The sequence below is a fragment of the Lutra lutra genome, chromosome 16 (assembly GCF_902655055.1).
Source record: "Lutra lutra chromosome 16, mLutLut1.2, whole genome shotgun sequence".
NCBI lineage: Eukaryota > Metazoa > Chordata > Mammalia > Carnivora > Mustelidae > Lutra > Lutra lutra.
This window is the reverse complement of record NC_062293.1, coordinates 50,968,193-50,986,056: the sequence shown is the minus strand read 5'-3', so window position 1 is coordinate 50,986,056 and position 17,864 is coordinate 50,968,193. Positions and strand designations below refer to the sequence as shown.

Below are 17,864 nucleotides of genomic sequence, written 5' to 3'. Positions count from 1 at the left end.
ATATCCCGATGTCCATAGTAGCTTAAAAGCCAAAAACTGGCTGTCTTTCAGCAGGCGAGTGACTGCTTAGACACACTGGCACGTGCACACCACAGAATACTACTCAGCAATGAAGAAGACCACACTATTGATTTACCTCACAACTCGCGCGAGTCCCAAGGGAGTTACGCTGAGCATCAAAAGCCAGTCCCAAAAGGTTATGCGCGGTATGATTCCATTTGTATAATATTCTTGAAATGACAAAATTAGAGAAATGAAGGACAGCAGTGTTTGCCAGAGGTGAGGAACGGAGGAGGTGGTTACAAAAGGCCACATGAGGCATCCACTTGGCATTGGAACTGTTTCATAACTTGGCAGTTACCCAGGATAAAGTTGCATGGATTCCCTTGCATAGAATGAAGTCCACAGGTGTGTACAGGTGAAATGGGGAGATCTGAATAAGATTGGTGGTCGTAGCAATGTCAGTACCTTGATGTGATACTGTAATATGGTACTGTAAGATGTTACCTTGGGGAACCCGGGTAAAGACTACATGGGATCTCCCTGTATTGTGTCTTACTATTGTATTTGAACTTACCATTATCTCAGAATTAAAATTTTAATTTAAAAATTAGTAAATCTTGGGGCGCCTGGGTGGCTCAGTGGGTTAAAGCCTCTGCCTTCAGCTCGGGTCTCATCCCGGGGTTCTGGAATCAAGCCCCGCATCCGGCTCTCTGCTCAGTGGGGAGCCTGCTTCCCTCTCTCTCTCTGCCTGCTGCTCTGCCTACTTGTGATATCTCTCTCTCTCTCTCTCTCTGTTAAATAAATAAATAAAATCTTTTAAATAAATAAATTAAATAAATAAAAATTAGTAAATCTTGCAAAGGATCAGAATTTTGTGAAGTTCAATAAAGTGAGGTTGACAGAGGTGTACTGGTTAACCTTGAACATGAGACACCCTGCAGGCGCCTGGGTGGCACAGTCGGTTAAGTGCCCCACTCTTGATTTCTGCTCAGGTAGGGTCATGAGATAGAGCCCCATTTTGGGTTGGGCTGTGCTTGCTCACTTGCGCCCTCTCTCGAAAAAAAAAAAAAGAAAAAATGAGATAGCCGGCAAGGATTGACACATGAAGTGCTTCAAAAGAAAATGATTTGAATATCAAAGGATTAAGAAAAGCCCTTTTGAAAAATTGATGAAACCCTGTTAATTTTATGAAGCTGGAACCTCAAAATGTCAATGCTGTAAATGTTAAAAAAAATTGTTTTTGTTCTAATAAATAGTTTGTGGTTATAATCGTAACCTGAATTTAGTTACATATATAATGAACTTATTTTTATTAGATTTTGGTTAGTTTAGTTTTATTTCTCAAGATAAAAATCCCAGAGCTACTCTTTATTCTGTTGTAACAAACACTGAGCATTGGTAACGTTTTTCTGGCTGTATACACACATGGACAATTTTTCCTCAGGAAAAGTTCCTAGAGGTGGCGTTACTGGATTGTGAAATCATGCAGATTATTAAAGCTTTGCCCTCTGTTACTGAATGCTCTTCCAAAGAGGTTTTGTTATTTTTTATTTTCATCATCAGTGGGTGACAGTGTTGCCTGTTCTGCTGTGCCTTTGTTGGTTTTTATTGTTATTTTTTGAAAAAACATCTTCCAGTTTGACAGACAAAAATGTATTAATTTGCTTTTCTGGCATTTTTAATTAGATTGAATATATTTTCATATATTTATTGGCCGCCTTTCTTTGGTACTAGTATCATAAGATTTTTTTTTCCCCCAAGAATTTCCATGGTCTGAACTGCCATTAAAAGATAAGAATAATTGAGTTAAAGAGCTTTTTAATAGACTAATAAGTTTGGACACTTGTTTCTTTGCCTGTTTAGCAGTCACAGTGATGGTATTTCTAGTTCTTTATTCATTAAATTGCTAGGGAAGTAAATTTTTTTTTTTAAGATTTTATTTATTTATTTGACAGAGAGAGATCACAAGTAGAGAGGCAGGCAGAGAGAGAGAGGAGGAAGCAGGCTCCCCGTTGAGCAGAGAGCCCGATGTGGGGCTCGATCCCAGGACCCTGGGATCATGACCTGAGCTGAAGGCAGAGGCTTTAACCCACTGAGCCACCCAGGCACCCGGGAAGTAAACTTTTATTCTAGAATTCTGGTACCACTAATGCTGATTGTGGCTGACTAATCCATTAATCTTAAATTATTTGTTACTGAACTGCTAATCTTTTGCTTCTTTCAGGCAGATCTTGTCTGGACTACCAGACTCAAGAGACCAAATCAAGTCTTTCAAAGACCCTTGAACAAGTCCTGCATGACACTGTTGTCCTCCCTTATTTCATTCAATTCATGGAACTTCGGAGAATGGAGCATTTGGTTAAATTTTGGTTAGAAGCTGAAAGTTTTCACTCTACAACTTGGTCCCGAATAAGAGCACACAGTCTCAACACCGTGAAGCAGAGCGCATTGGCTGAGCCTGTCTCTCCATCTAAAAAGCATGAAACTGCAACATCTTTTGTAACTGAGTCTCTTGACAAGAGATTGGAGGATTCTAGCTCAGCTCAGTTGCTTATGACTCAATCCGAAGGAATTGACCTGAACAATAGAACTAGCAACATTCAGAATCACTTGCTGCTTTCCCGGGAATGTGACAGTGCCCATTCTCTCCATCTTGAAATGGCCAGAACAGGAACGCATCCAGTTTCCATGGAAACCCAAGAATCCTCCTCTAGACTTCTAGTAGCCAGTAGAAATAGTCCCTCTTCACCACTAAAGGAATTATCAGGAAAATTAATGAAAAGTAAGTATGTCGTTTTCTTGTCTCTCTTTATCCTGTTTGTTTAATCTGTTTACAAAGTAGAACTTGAGGCGAGGAATTAAAGGATTAGAATAGTTTTCTCTCACACCCACTTGCAAATTTGGGAGGATTTGGAGAATGTCCTGGAGAAGGATTGGTGTATGAGAAAGGAACAGCAGGGATACAGACAGAGATTGGATTCTCTCCCGAAGGCTCTTTAGCAGAATTAACAAATGAAGAAGGGTTGAATGTTATCCTGCCTCTTCCTTCCAGAAGGAAGGAAGATTTTGAAAAATCCAGAGATTTTGAAATCAAACCATTATCCAGGGATGCTTATTTCATCCTCATCTCATTCTTAATTTGCTACTAACTTACTGTCTGCTTCGTAGGTAAAATTATTTTTTAATTGCCAACAGGTGACATTTATTGGGTTCTGTGCCAAGTGCTATACTCGGATTTCACCTAATGGCCATACCACCTCTGAGGTCGGCATTATTGCCCCCATTTTACAAATGAGAAAACCATGGTTTAGGACAGTTAAGTAACTTACCTCGGATTATAGAGTGAGCAGGGAGCTCGAGTTAAAATCAGCATTTCAACAAGAGCACCTCTTTATTTCTTCTCTGTTTATTTGGAAGTTACACTCTTAATTTTTCAATTATCACCTTCTGGAATTCTGATTTGACAGCCTCCATGTTTTTTCCTGTCTTCATCTTATCTGTTCTTTGCTTCTCGTAGAGCTAGGTGATTCTTTTTTGGCTTTTCTTTGTTTGCTTTTTCTTTTCTCCCCCCCCCCCCACCAGAACACTTTATTTTTTTAGGGCAGTTTTCCTTTTTTTTTTTTTTAAAGATTTTACTTACTTGAGAGAGACAGCGACAGAGATAGCAAGAGAGACCACGAGCAGAGAGGAGAAGGAGAAGCAGACTCCCCAGTAAGCAGGGAGCCCTTCACCTGCTGGGGGCTCAATCCTAGGACCTTGAGATCATGACCTGAGTCCAAGGCAGGTGCTTAACCAACTGAGCCACCCAGGAGCCCCTTTTCAGAGCAATTTAATGTTCACAGCAAAATTGAGAGGAGGGTACAGCGATTTCCTGTATACTCTTGGCCCCTGCACATATATAGGCCTGCCACTCCCATCATCCACATCCCCCACCAGAGCAGGGCATTAGTTGCCATTGTTGAACCTACCCAGACATGTTATAGTCACCCACAGTCCACAGTTTACATCAGGGTTCACTTTTGGTACTGTGTGTTCAGTGACTTTAGACAAATACACCATGGCATGGGTCCTTCCTTATGGTGTTGAGTATTTTTACTGCCCTAAAAACTGTCCATACTCTGCCTTTTCATCTCTTCCTACCTGCTAATCCCTGAGAACCATTAATCTTACTGTCTCCATAGTTTTGCCTTTTCCAGAATGTCATATACCTAAAACTATATCGTATGTAGCTTTTTTACACCGATGGTCGTTTCTTCAGATCTGTGTTTTAGTTCATTTATTGTCTTTTTTTTTCATTTATTGTCTCTTAAGATGGGTCTAATCTGCTGTTGAATCAATTTATAATTTTTTTTATCTAAACGTTACTGAATTTTGTATTTCTAGATTTTTTTAAATTCAAATTTGGTCAGTTTTTAGTTTCTTGTTCCTTTATCCCTTCATCCCACTTCTCAGCCTATTTTGTATTTCTTTAAGTTTACTAAACATATATTCATCATCTAATGATTCTAATATCTGTAGGTTTTATGAATCTGATTCACTATTTGTTTCTTCAGATTCACACTCTTGGTCGCTTGTGATTTTAGTGTTTTTTGGCTGTCTGAACATGGATTTTGGATTTTTTCTGTGGGAATTCTTTGAGAATGCTGTTTAAATTGGGTTATTCCAGGAAAAAAAAAAATAAAAGTAAATAAATTGGGTTATTCCAGAGTATATTGGGATTTGCTTTTGCCTTGCATCTGGGGCCAACTTCACTACCTTCCTGGTACCACTTAAAATACATTTGGTCTTTGGGTTTTTCAGGCAAACTCTTAGGGCCTTTGGCATGATTTTGGTCTAATCTCCTACCCTGTTTGGGCCCTGAGCAATTGCCCTTGAAAGTGCACACTGCAAGTCTCTTGGCATTGCTGGTTTTTCCAGGTGACTGCGCTGCCTTTCTGGCACTTTGCCCGTCTTGATTTGCACTGGCTTCTGCAGGTCCACGATTTCCTTATCTGCAATTAAGAAATCCAGAAAGCCTTGACAATCACATGTTTTTTTGTTTGTTTGTTTGTTTGTTTTATTTATTTCACAGACAGAGATCACAAGTAGTCAGAGAGGCAGTCAGGGAGAGAGAAGAGGAAGCTCTCTTTCTCCGCAGAGAGCCTGACGTGGGGCTCCATTCCAGGATCCTGGGATCACGACCAGAGCCGAAGGCAGAGGCTTTTAACCCACTGAGCCACCCAGGCGCCCCTCACACTTTTTTTTTTTTTAAGATTTTATTTATTTATTTGACAGACAAAGATCACAAGTAGGCAGAGAGGCAGGCAGAGAGAGAGAGAGGAGGAAGCAGGCTCCCTGCTGAGCAGAGAGCCGGATGGATGCGGGGCTCCATCCCAGGACTTTGGGATCATGACCTGAGCTGAAGGCAGAGGCTTTAACCCACTGAGCCACCCAGGCGCCCCTCACACGTTATTTTTTAAATGAAAAAAACTTGACCTGAACTGGTGTGAACTAACTGCAGAAATGTGAATGTTTGATTATGTGATGTTGTCCCTCATATTGCTAAGAATATTAATGTGTATATATATATGCCTAGTGCGTTCCCTCTGTAAAAACAAAACCCAGATTCTGAATTCTGAACTATTATTGTTTCCCTTACTTTACCACAAACTCTGATACACTTTTTAAGTGTATCAAAAAGCGTCTTGGGAGAATTCAGTATTGAGAAGAATTTCTTTGAACATTTAGTCTGGCCTGTTTCTGGAAATGGAAGTCTGTTTCTGTCATTGTAATACAGTTTATTGTTTTTGGAAGCTTTTTGTTTTGGTGATAGTTTATTTCAATAAAAAATAGAAATAGTGGAATCATTAAAGGAGTACTAGTTGTTTTACTTTTAAAATTTTTATGCAGTAGATTTGACCTTTTTTGATGTATACTTGCATGAATTTTAACACTTGCATGGATTCCTGTGACTGTCATCACAGTCAGCATAAGAACAGTTCTCTGACCTTTATAGTTAAACACTCCTCTATCCCAGGACTTGGCAACCACTGATCTATTATTTTCTGACTCTGTAGTTTTGCCTTTTCTGGAATGCCATACAAGTGAATTTATCTCTGTAGCCACTGAGACTGACTTCTTTCAGTCAGTGTGATGGTTTGAAATTTATCCATATTCTGTCAATAGTTTATTGCATTTAATTGCTAAGTTATATTCCATTGTATGGATGTACCATCCATTCACCTGCTGAGTGACATTTGGATTGTTTCCACCTGTTGATGATTATGAATAAAGCTTCTCTAGAGGCACCTGGGTGGCTCAGTCATTAAGCATCTGCCTTGGGCTCAGGTCATGATCCCAGGGTCTTGGAATTGAGACTGGAATCTGGTTCCCTGCTTGGCTGGAAGCCTGCTTCTCCCTCTCCCGCTCCTTCTGCTTGTGTGTTCCCTCCCTCTCTGTGTCTCTCTCTCTGTCAAATAAATAAATAAAATCTTTAAAAAGCTGCTATAAACATTTGTGTACAGGTTTTTGTGTGGACAAAATTTATTATTTCTCTATGGTAAATACCTACTAATGGGTTTGCTGGAATAGGTGGTGTGTGTTGAAAATGTTAAGAAACTGTCAGACTGTTCTGTAGATTGGATGTACCATCTTGCGTTTTCACCAGCAACATAGACCCATACTTTATTGGATTGTCTGTTTTATTATTGAATTTTGAGAGTTCTTTTTGTGTTCTGGGTATAAAACCTTTATTGGTTATGTGATTTGTAAATGTTTTCTCCTAGTTTATAGCTTGGCTTTTCATTCTCTTAGTAGTGTCTTTCACAAAACAAAGGACTTTTTTGATTAAGTCTAATTTACCAGCTTTTTTCTTTTCTTTTTGTTTTCTTTTTTCTTTGGAATCGAATCCTAAGAACTTTTTGCCTAATTTAAGTTCATGAAGATTTTCTCCTTTGTGTTCTTCTAAAAGTATTACGGTTTTGTACTTCGTATTTAGATGTATGGTCTATTTTGAGTTAATATTGTATAAGATGTAAGGGTTAGGTCAAGTTTTTTTGTATTGGGGGGTGTGTGTGTGTGTGTGTGTGTGTATTTTTTTCTTCTTTTTCTTTTTTTTGTCGTGTGGATACCCAGTTGTTGCAACACCACTAATTGAAAAGACTACTCTTACTCCATTGAGTTCCCTTTGTACGTGAACCATATTCTGTTTATGGACTTGTTCTGTTCCATTGATATATGTGTTTATTCCTTAACTAATACCCACTGTCTTTGATTCCTATAGCTTTACAGTAAATCTTTAAATCGGTTAGTATGACTCCTCCAAGTTTGTTCTTTTTCTAAATTGTTTTGTCTGTTCTGGTTTTTCTTCTTCTTCTTCTTCTTCTTCTTCTTTTTTTTTTTTTTTAGTGTAATCTTATTTATATCTACAAGGAAATCCTGCTGGAATTTTTATTGAATTGCATTCAATCCATAGGTCAGCTTGGGAAGAATTTATATCTTAACTGTATCAGGTCTTAAAATCCATGGACGTGGTATGTCTTTATTTTCTTAAGTCTTTGACTTCTTCAGCATTGTGTAGGTTTCAGCATACAGATCCTTCATATGTTTTGTTAAATTTATATCCAAATATTTCTTATTGGTGCTCTTGTGAGTGATATTTTTAAAAATTTTTGTTACTAATTTTATATCACCAGTATTTACAAATATGATTGATTTTTATATATTAACCTTCTATTCTGTGACCTTATGAACTCACTTATTTTAGCAGCTTTTCTGTAGAATGCTTGAAATTTTCTAGGTAGACATTGATGTTGTTTGTGGATAGAATAGTATTATTTCTTCATTTCCGATCTTTTTTTTTTTTTCCCCTTGCCATACTGCACTAGCTAGGACTTTTTGTGAGTGGTGAGAATGAATATTCTTGTCTTCTTGATCTTGAAGGGAAAGCATTCAGTCTTTCACTTACTGTAAGTATGAGGTTAGCCATGTTGTTTTTTTGGTCAATGCCCTTAATCAGGTTGATGAAGTTTGCTCCTCTTAATGGCTTCCTGAGAATTGTTTGAATCATGAATCATGTTGAAGTTTGTTATGTTTTTTGTGTGTTTGATGTGATCTTATGGTTTTCCTTGTGTTTTTTGCTTGTTTTTGTTTTTTTGTTTTTTGGTCTGTTAATATGGTGGATCATAATTGACTTTTAAAAGTTTGAATAAGCTTGCATTTCAAGGGTAAGCTCCATTTGGTTGTGGTGTATTATTCTTTTTACATGTTGCTAGATTTGATTTTCTAAATTTTGTTGAGCATTTTTGCATTTATGTTTATGATGGATTTGGTCTGTGGCTTTTTTGGGCTGTGATAGTATAGTGGTTAGTACTCTCTGCCTTGTGTGGCTTTTTTGGTACTGCTTTTGTCTGGTTTTAGTATCAGTGTGATGTTGGCCCCCCAGAAATGAGTTGGGAAGTTTTCCCACCTCTTCTATTTTCTGGAAGAGATCATGTAGAATTGTTATTATTTCTTCTTTAAATGTTTGGTAGAATTTGCAAGGGCATGGATTTGTTTGTTTTGTTGTGTTGTGTTTTCAGAACATTTCAAACTATGAATTCAAGTTCTTTTATAGGCATGGGACTATTCAGGTTATCTGTTTCTTCTTTTTTTTTTTTTAAAGATTTTATTTATTTATTTGACAGAGATCACAAGCAGGCAGAGAGGCAGGTAGAGAGAGAGGAGGAAGCAGGCTCCCTGCTGAGCAGAGAGCCCGATGTGGGGCTTGAACCCAGGACCTGGGATCATGACCTGATCCGAAGGCAGCGGCTTAACCCACTGAGCCACCCAGGCGCCCCTATCTGTTTCTTCTTGAGTGAATGTTAATAGTTTGTGCTTTTTAAGGAATTGTTTATTTCATTGAATTGTTGAATTTATGGGCATGTAACTATCTAGCATGCCCTTACTGTCTTTTTAATCTTGAGTTTGTAGTGATAATCTCTTTTTCATTCCTGATGTTGATAATTGTATCATCTTTTTTCTTTGCCAGTATACATAATGGTTTAATCTGTCTTTTTCAAAGAACCAGCTTTTGATTTAATTAGTTTTTCTCTTTTTTCCTGTTTTCAGTTTCATGGATTCTCTGTTATGTTATTTCTCTCCTCCTGCTTGCTTTGAATTTATTTTACTCTTTTTCTCATTTCTTTTTTTTAAAGATTTTATTTATTTATTTGAGAGAGAGATCACAAGTAGGCAGAGAGGCAGGCAGAGGTGGGGTGGGGAAGCAGGCTCCCTGCTGAGCAGAGAGTCCAATGCCGGGCCCAATCCCAACATCCTGAGATCATGACCTGAGCCGAAGGTAGAGGCTTAACCCACTGAGCCACCCAGGTGCCCCTTTTTCTCATTTCTTAAGGTAGAAACTTAGATTGTTTATTTGAGATCATTCTTTAAGAGAAGCATGTAATACAGGGGTGTCTGGGTGGTTCAGTGGGTTAAGCCTCTGCCTTCGGCTCAGGTCATCATCTCAGGGTCCTGGGATCGATCCCCACATCGGGCTCTCTGTTCAGCAGGCAGCCTACTTCCCCCTCTCTCTCTGCCTGCATCTCTGCCTCCTTGTGATCTCTCTCTCTCTGTCAAATAAATAAATAAAATCTTAAAAAAAAAAAAGATGAGCATGTAATGGTACAAATTTCCTTCTAATCACTGTTTTAGCTATACCCTGCAAATTCTGATACTTTGAGCAAAAATTAAATGTCTCATTTCCCTTATATCTTACTCTTTTGCCCATGATCATTTAGAAATGTTTAATTTTCACATGTTTGGGGAATTTTTGCCCTGTTATCTTTCCATTATTGGTTTCTCATTTAATTGTACTATGGTCAGAAAACATACTCTTAAAAAAATACTATTTCAGTTATTTTAAATTTGTTAAAATTTTTAAATGGTCTAGGATATGGTTTGGCTTGGTGAATATCTCACATACAGTAAGAAGAATGTATGTTCTGTTCTATAGTTTTCTATAAATGTCAATTAGATTGAGTTGGTTGATGATTATGTTCAGTTTTTCTGTATCCTTGCTGATACTTTGTATGCTTTCTATATCCATTACTGAGAGAAGAGTATTGAAGTCTCCAACCATAATTGTGGGTTTTTCCAATTATATTTTCACTTCTATCCATTTTTGCATGTATTTTAAGGCTCTATTCTTAGGTGTGTACATTATATCTTCTTGGTGAATCAAATCTTTTATCATTATGTAATGTTCTTCTTTGTGGTAACTTCACTTGTTCTAAGTTCAAAAATAATCTGCTGTCTGATTTATATAGCTACTTCAGTTTAATCTGATTGGTGTTTACATGGTATATCTTTTTCTATCCCTTTACTTTTGACTTGCCTTTATTATTTTTAGTGAGTTTCTTTTGATAGCATGTAGTTGGGTAATTTTTTTAAAATCCATTCTGACAGTCTGATTTTTTGTTGATAAATGTATTTCAGCGTAAGTTTTAGTGTAGTTATTTGTATTAAGTATAGTTAATTGTAACATGATTATTTACATTATAATATGTAATTACTCATACTTGTTAATATAACATATGTAATGATATTGAGTATAATTATTAATGTATTTGGATTTAGGTCTCCCATTTATTTTTTTTCTTTATTCCCTTTGTTTCCCATCCTTTGATTTTTCTATTCTCTTCTTTCTTTTGGATTATTTGATTTTTTTCCTTTTTCTAACAATTTATGAATTTTTTTAAAAAATTACTTATTTGAGAGGAGAGAGAGCACACAGAAGCTGTGGGGAAGAAGCAGAGTCTCTGTCAGAGCCTGACATGGGGCTTGATCCCAGGACCCTGAGATTGTGACCCAAGCCAAAAGCAGATATCCAATTGACTGAGCCACCTAGGCCCCTATGATTTCTTGATTTTATCTCTCTGTATAGGTTTTTTTAGTGGTTTCTCTAGGGATTACAATATACATGCCTACACGGTCTACATAAAATTAGCATTTTATCATGTTAAGTGGGATGTAGCGCATGCCACCTAGGTCCCTTTTCCTTCCTGCTCACGTGTTATAGTTTGTCATCTATTTTCCTTGAAGACCCCCACAATTTAAAGAACTTAGAAGAAGAATTGTTGATTACATTTAAACCAGATATTTGCTGTAGCTGTTACTGTTCCTTCATTCCTGAAGTTTGGTTATTATTTCTGGTACCATTTTACCAGTGTCTCAAAAATTCCTTTAGCACTTTTTTTAAAGCAAGACTGCTATCAGATAATTTTCTCAGTTATTTTCCATCTGAGACTTCTCCCTATTTTGAATTTTTGCTTGATAGAGAATTCTAGGTTGGTAGTTCTTTTCTTTTACCACTTTGAAAGTGGTGTTTCACTGCCTCTGGCCCCTGTGGTTTCTGGTAGAAATCTGCAATCTTGGAATCATTATTACTCTGTATTTAACATCTTTTCTATAGCTGCTTTTGAGATATTTTCCCTGTCTTTAATGTTCAGCAATTTGGTTATAGTGTACAGGTAATGGATTTCTTTGAGTTTCTTTCTATTTGAGGCTTACTAAGCTTCTTGATTTTAGAAGTTTGGTTTTTGCTGTTTTGGGGGTGAATTTTCAGCCATTGTTCTTCACATTCTTAGGGGCACTGTACTTTTTTCCTTTCTTTCTGGGACTTTAATGATGCAAATGTTGTATCTTTGTCATTGTCCTGCAGGTCCTTGAGGTTCTTTACTTTTTCTAATTTTTTTTTTCCTATTGTTTAGCTTGGAAAATTTCTATTCATATTATCTCTGGATTCACTGATTCTTTCCTCTATCATTTCGTCATGCTTTGAGTCTTTCCAGTGAATTTTAAGTTTGGGTTATTATTGTTGTTATTATTATTGTTTGGTTTTAAAGTTTCCATTTGTTTGCTTTTTTAAAATCTTCTATTTTGGGGCGCCTGGGTGGCTCAGCGGGTTAAAGCCTCTGCCCTTGGCTCAGGTCATGATCCCAGGGTTCTGGGATCGAGCCCCGCATCGGGCTCTTTGCTCAGGGGGGAGCCTGCTTCCTCCTCTCTCTCTGCCTACTTGTGATCTCTGTCAAATAAATAAATAAAATCTTTAAAAAATATATTAAAAAAAAATCTTCTGTTTCTCTGTGGAGGCAGTCTTTCCATTTGTTTCAAGAGTATTTGACCTTCTTGGGACATGGTTATAATACCCCCCTCCTTTTTTTTAAAGAGCCCGTTATGTGCGTGAGCATGCAGTTGGGGGAAGGGGAAGTGCGGAGGGAGAGGGAGAGAGAGAATCTGAGGCAGGCTGCACGCCCAGCACAGAACCCAATGCAAGGTCAGTCCCACTTCCCTGAGATCATGATCTGAGCTGAAATAAAGAGCTAAACACCTAACCAACTGAGCCACCCAGGCACCGGTATAGTAGTTTCTTTAAAAACAACAGAAACAACGACTTTGTTCTATAATTCCAGCATCTGTATCATCTTGCTTATCTTTACCTTTGTGAGATAATGGGATTTTCTGGGGTTTTGAAAGGCAGTTAATTTTGGATTGTATTATGGACAGTTTGACTTCAGTGATTCTGGGTCATGTTTAAATCCTGTAGAAAATGGTGAATTTTTGCTTTAGCAAGAAATTTGCCTGGTTAGGTTCAGGCTACAAGTTCCAACTAGCATTCTGTAAGTTGTGGTTTAAGAGTCCATTCATTTTTTTGGATTTTATGTGTATGATAAGTCTGCAAGCATCCTGTCTGGAAAGGTCATAGTTTAGTTCTCAGACCCTTTGGTATGCGCTCACAGTCAAGTCCATGCATGCCCAGCTCACGTATGAGCCCAGGAGCACACATACAACTTGGTAAGCTTTTCACGAACCTCCCGTTTTGCAGTCTCTCTAACGGCTTCTGGCGCCTGGGGGAGCCCACCTTCCTGGTTGTTTGGCTAAAAAGTTGGGGCTTTACTTTCCATGACTATGTCCGCCTCTGGCCAAGCAGTGAGAGGGCAGAAGATCGCAGAACTAGGGATTCTCCTCTTCCTACTGGGACCACAGTTTCTCTGTAGAGCTTTAGGAGCCTGCCTGACTGCTGCCGCCATTGCCTGCACTGCTGGCCTGGTGTTCCCTGGGGACCAGGACTAGCGTGAAAAGGATGAAACAAGAGTCCAGGAAATTCACTCTATCTCCCTTATCGATAGGAGTCCCCTTCCTTAGACCATAAATAGAAGGCTTGTCTGGAGCTTTTCTTTGTGCATCTGGTGTGTAGTGTCAGCTTTTGAGTCTAGGCTAGGAGATCCTGGAGGAACAGAAAGTGGGGAACTTACCCCTGGTGTAGTGGTGCTTTGAGTTCTGTTTTCCTTTCTCTGTCTGCCTGCTACACCATTTCCCAGGTCCTCAGATAAGTTTGTCTAGTGTTTTTAGTTGCATTCCGTGGGAGATTGGGTGGCATGTGCTTATTTCATCTTGACCTACTCCTTAGGATTTCAAATCCAGTCACAGCATGTGGATTTTCTGTTTTCCCCTAAAAGCAAATCATTGGGAAGATAGTGGTTTAACATCTACCTCTGTGGTTCCTATTATAATTATTTTCATTGTATTAAAGCCTCTTGATGGGCACCTGGGGGCTCAGTGGGTTAAGCTTCTACCTTCAGCTCAGGTCATGATCTCAGGGTCCTGGGATTGAGCCCCGCATTGGGCCTTCTGCTTGGTGGGGAGCCTGCTTCCTACTCTCTCTCTGCCTACTTGTGATCTCTGTCAAATAAATAAAATCTTTAAAGAACAAAAACAAAACAAAACAAAAAACCTCTTGAGCTACAGAAGGTGGCCATCTGTCAGCGCCTCTTATAATTGTATTTAGAACTTTTCTGGAGCATAGAAATGCCTACTGTCCTCGTTCTGATTCCAGCTCTCATTTTTCATAGAGTGGAAACACTTTTTCTTTTAAAACCTTTTTGTATTTGCCTGTATCACTCTCAGGTAGCCTAGGGTTTTCTTAATAGGTCCTTATAACTCTTTACCAAAAAGAATTTGTAGTGGCCTATTGCTTTTGTAACTAAAGATTGAGATTAAGAGCTCAGAGTTGGGGCGCCTGGGTGGCTCAGTGGGTTAAGCCGCTGCCTTCGGCTCAGGTCATGATCTCAGGGTCCTGGGATGGAGCCCCGCATCAGGCTCTCTGCTCAGCAGGGAGCCTGCTTCCTCCTCTCTCTCTACCTGCCTCTCTGCCTGCTTGTGATCTCTCTCTGTCAAATAAATAAATAAAATCTTTAAAAAAAATATTTTAAGAGCTCAGAGTTGATGTGTAATTTCTTCTGAGTAACTTCTTTAGGATATACTGGTGTTTTGTACTTCCATTTAAATAGATACTGAGTTGGTGTTAGGATCTTTATGCAAAGAGGTGGAGGTTAACAAGATACGGTCTTCTGAGCTGATGTTAATAAATGTGTTAATTTTTCATTTTGCTAATACACATACTCCTTAATAGCCACTCGGAGTGACTAATGCAGAGTCTTTAATAGGCTTACATGTTCCTTGTGCTGAAGCCCACTTCCCTTGACTTTCTTCTCTGCTTTAAGGCATTTTATCACAAGTCCTCTTGTGATAAAATGTCCTCTTCCCTCTGACTAAAAAGGATTTCTGACGTCAAATATTTTCATAGAGATGGCTGCTAATTTAAAATAATAGAAAAAAAAATAGGGGCACCTGGGTGGCTCAGTGGGTTAAAGCCTCTGCCTTGAGCTCAGGTCTTGATCCCAGGGTCCTGGGAATGAGCTCTGCATCGGGCTCTCTGCTCAGCGGGGAGCCTGTTTCCCTCTCACTCTCTGCCTGCCTCTCTGCCTACTTGTGATCTCTCTGCCAAATAAATAAATAAAATCTTAAAAAAAAAAAAAAAGAAATTGATATTTGGAACAGCCTGAATCCTAGCCAAAATATCGTGATTTTTTTTTTTTAACGCTAGAATGTTTTAGGATAATCCGACGTGACCAAACTATCTGGCTCTCTGCTCAGCAGGGAGCCTCCTTCCCCCTCTCTCTCTGCCTTCTTCTCTGCCTATTTGTGATCTCTGTCAAATAAATAAAATCTTTAAAAAAATAAAATAATAGAAAAAAATGTGTTTCTATATCAAGTAAATTAATTCTTTCAGCCAGTATTTGTGGTAAGTTTGTTCTTTCAATGGGTATTTGCTACGCACCTAGTGTGTAATGCCACGTACTGTACTGGTCACCAAGGAGACAGAAATAAATGAAATAGTCACAGGCTGGGCATTCAGGAAAGTTTTTGTCCATTGCATGAAGTTTATAGTGTGAAGAATTAATTTCTTTCTTTCTTTCTTTTTTTAAATTAAGATTTATTTTATTATTTTGGAGAGCGACAAAGTGCATGGCAGGGGGCAAAGGGAGAGGGAGAGGGGGAATCTAAAGCACTCTTCCCACTGAGCGCAGAGCCTGAAGCCGGGCTTGATCTCATGATCCTGAGATCCTGACCTGTGCTGAAAATCAAGAGTCGGTTGCTTAACTGATATATTTTTTTATTATATATTTTATTTATTTGAGAGATTGAGACGGAAAGAACCTGAGAGGGGAGAGAATCAGAGGTAGAAGCAGGGGCTGGGGCTCTATCCCAGGACTCTGGGATCATGACCTGATCTGAAGGCAGACACTTACCTGACTAAGCCACCTCCCGTGCCCCAGTGTCCTTTTATTCTTTTTTTTTATTTTTTAAGATTTTATTTATTTGACAGAGATCACAAGTAGGCAGAGAGGCAGGCAGAGAGAGGGGAGGAAGCAGGCTCACTGCTGAGCAGAGAGCCCGATGCGGGGCTCGATCCCAGAACCCCGGGACCACGACCCGAGCCGAAAGCAGAGGCCTCAACCCACTGAGCCACCCAGGCGCCCCTGTCCTTTTATTCTTAAAACTGAATTCTCCTGATCCAAAAGTAGGATGTAACCTCATTCAGTGTTTCTGAAATGAAATATAGTTAATATTTTACTTAAAGGTGTCAAAACTTCTTTCAGTGAGCTTAATCGCCCAGAAAATAAATGCATCAGTGTCTGTACAACTTCTTATAGCATTTGTCTGGGATTGGCAGCTGTTTTTAGTGGTGGAAAAGCAAGAACTGAGAAACAACCCAAGTTCTGATTTTTAGGCTTTTTGACAGACATTTTCAACAAAACTAGTGTCTTTGTTCTGATTAACAATTTGCTCATAGTGGCTATACAATAAATGTTTGTTGAGAGAGTGAAATTAGGTTGGATTATGTTATATCTGGTTAAAGGCAGAATAGTCCCCCCAGATCTTCACAATGGATACCTTTCATTGCCTTGGTTGTACAGAGCATTAATTTACACACAAGCACAACTTCCCTTCCCCAAAACATCTTTTTATAGCTCTGGATATTAGAGGCAGTACCGGTGCTGATGTCAGACCTGAGCTTTTGTCCTAACTCTTGGACTTTCCCTTTTTTCTTTCTTTTGTCGTCTTTTTTTTTTTTTTTTTTTGACGTGGTAAAAAAAAGATACATGAACTCTACCTTCTTAACAAATTTTTAAGTATATGGTACGATATTATTAACTGTACATACAATGTTGTATAGCAGATGTCTAGAACTTACTCATTTTGGGTAGCTGAAACTTTATACCTGATAACAGTCTCTCTCTGTATCTTCCTCCGTCCCCTACAGTTACTGTTCTGTTTTCTGCTTCTATGAGTTTGTGTTAGATACCGCATATAAGTGAAATCCTGCAGTATTTGTTGTTCTGTGACTGGCTTATTTTATTTAGTATAATGTCTTCAAGGTTCATTGATGTGGTCACATATGGCAGTAGTTCCTCCTTTTTATGGCTGAACAGTATTCCGTTGTGTGTCTGTACCACATTTTGTTTATACGTGTATCTGTCCACAGACGTTTGGTTGTTTCTCTATCTTGGCAATTGTGAATAATGCTGCAATGAAATGGGAGTACAAGTATCTCTTGAAGATCCTGATTTCAGGATTGGTTTGTTTGTTTGTTTTTTGATGTATAACCCAGAAGTGGCATTGCTGGATGGTATAAGTATTAACTTTTTTTGAAGAGTCTCCATACTGTTTTCCACAGTAGTCACACCATTTTACATTCCCACCAACAGTGCATGAGGGCTCCAATTTCTCTATATCTCACTAACTCTTGTTAACTTTTTTTTTTTTTTTTTGTAATGATCTTCCTAACAGGTACGAGATGACTGATATCTCATTGTGGTTCTGTTCTTTTGGTCTGTCTTTATGTTAGTACCATACTGTTTTCATTATTGTAGCTTTATAATGTTTTTGAAGTTGGGAGGTGTGATGCCTCTGTCTTTGTTCTTCTTTCTCAAGGTTCTTTTAACTATTCACATCCTTTGTGGTGCCTTATGAATTTTAGGATTTTTCTATTTCTGTTAAAAAAACTACCACTGACATTTTGATAGGGGTTCTTTTGAGTCTGTAGATTGTTTTGGGAAGTCACATCTTAACAATATTAAGTCTGCCATTTCACGAACACAGGATGTTTTTCTATTTATTTGCACCCTCTAATTTCTTTAAGCAATGTGTTACAGTTTTAAGTGTACAAATCTTTCACTTCCTTGGTTAAGTCTATTAAGTATTTTGTTCTCCGTGATGCTATTGTAAGTGGGATTGCTTGCTTAATTTCCTTTTTGATTAGTATAGTTCATTGTTAGTATATAGAAATGCAGCTAATTTTTGTATGTTGATTTTGTATCTCTAACTCTGAATTCAGCTATCAGTTTTTTGTGGAGTTGTCAGGGTTTTCTACATATTAGATAAAGTCATTTGCAAACAGAGATAATGTAACTTCTTCCTTTCCAGTTTGGATGCTGCCCCTCCCCCCATCCTAATAGCCTTGGCTAGACTTGTAGTACTATGTTAAATAGGTTAAAAGT

At 38.4% G+C, this 17,864-nt stretch overlaps 1 protein-coding gene across 9 annotated transcripts in view; it reads left to right on the top strand.

Annotated features, from left to right (window-relative positions):
- Positions 1 to 17,864, top strand: part of AKAP10 (A-kinase anchoring protein 10) — an 87,798-nt gene that overhangs the window by 19,013 nt on the left and 50,921 nt on the right. For 8 of the 9 annotated variants that reach the window (XM_047706816.1, XM_047706818.1, XM_047706820.1 and 5 more), the window contains one exon: positions 2,228 to 2,785. The exons of the other annotated variant lie outside the window; for it this stretch is intronic. In XM_047706816.1, the coding sequence (XP_047562772.1) occupies positions 2,228 to 2,785 (558 nt within the window). The remainder of the gene's footprint in view (positions 1 to 2,227; positions 2,786 to 17,864) is intronic. 9 annotated transcript variants of the gene reach the window in all.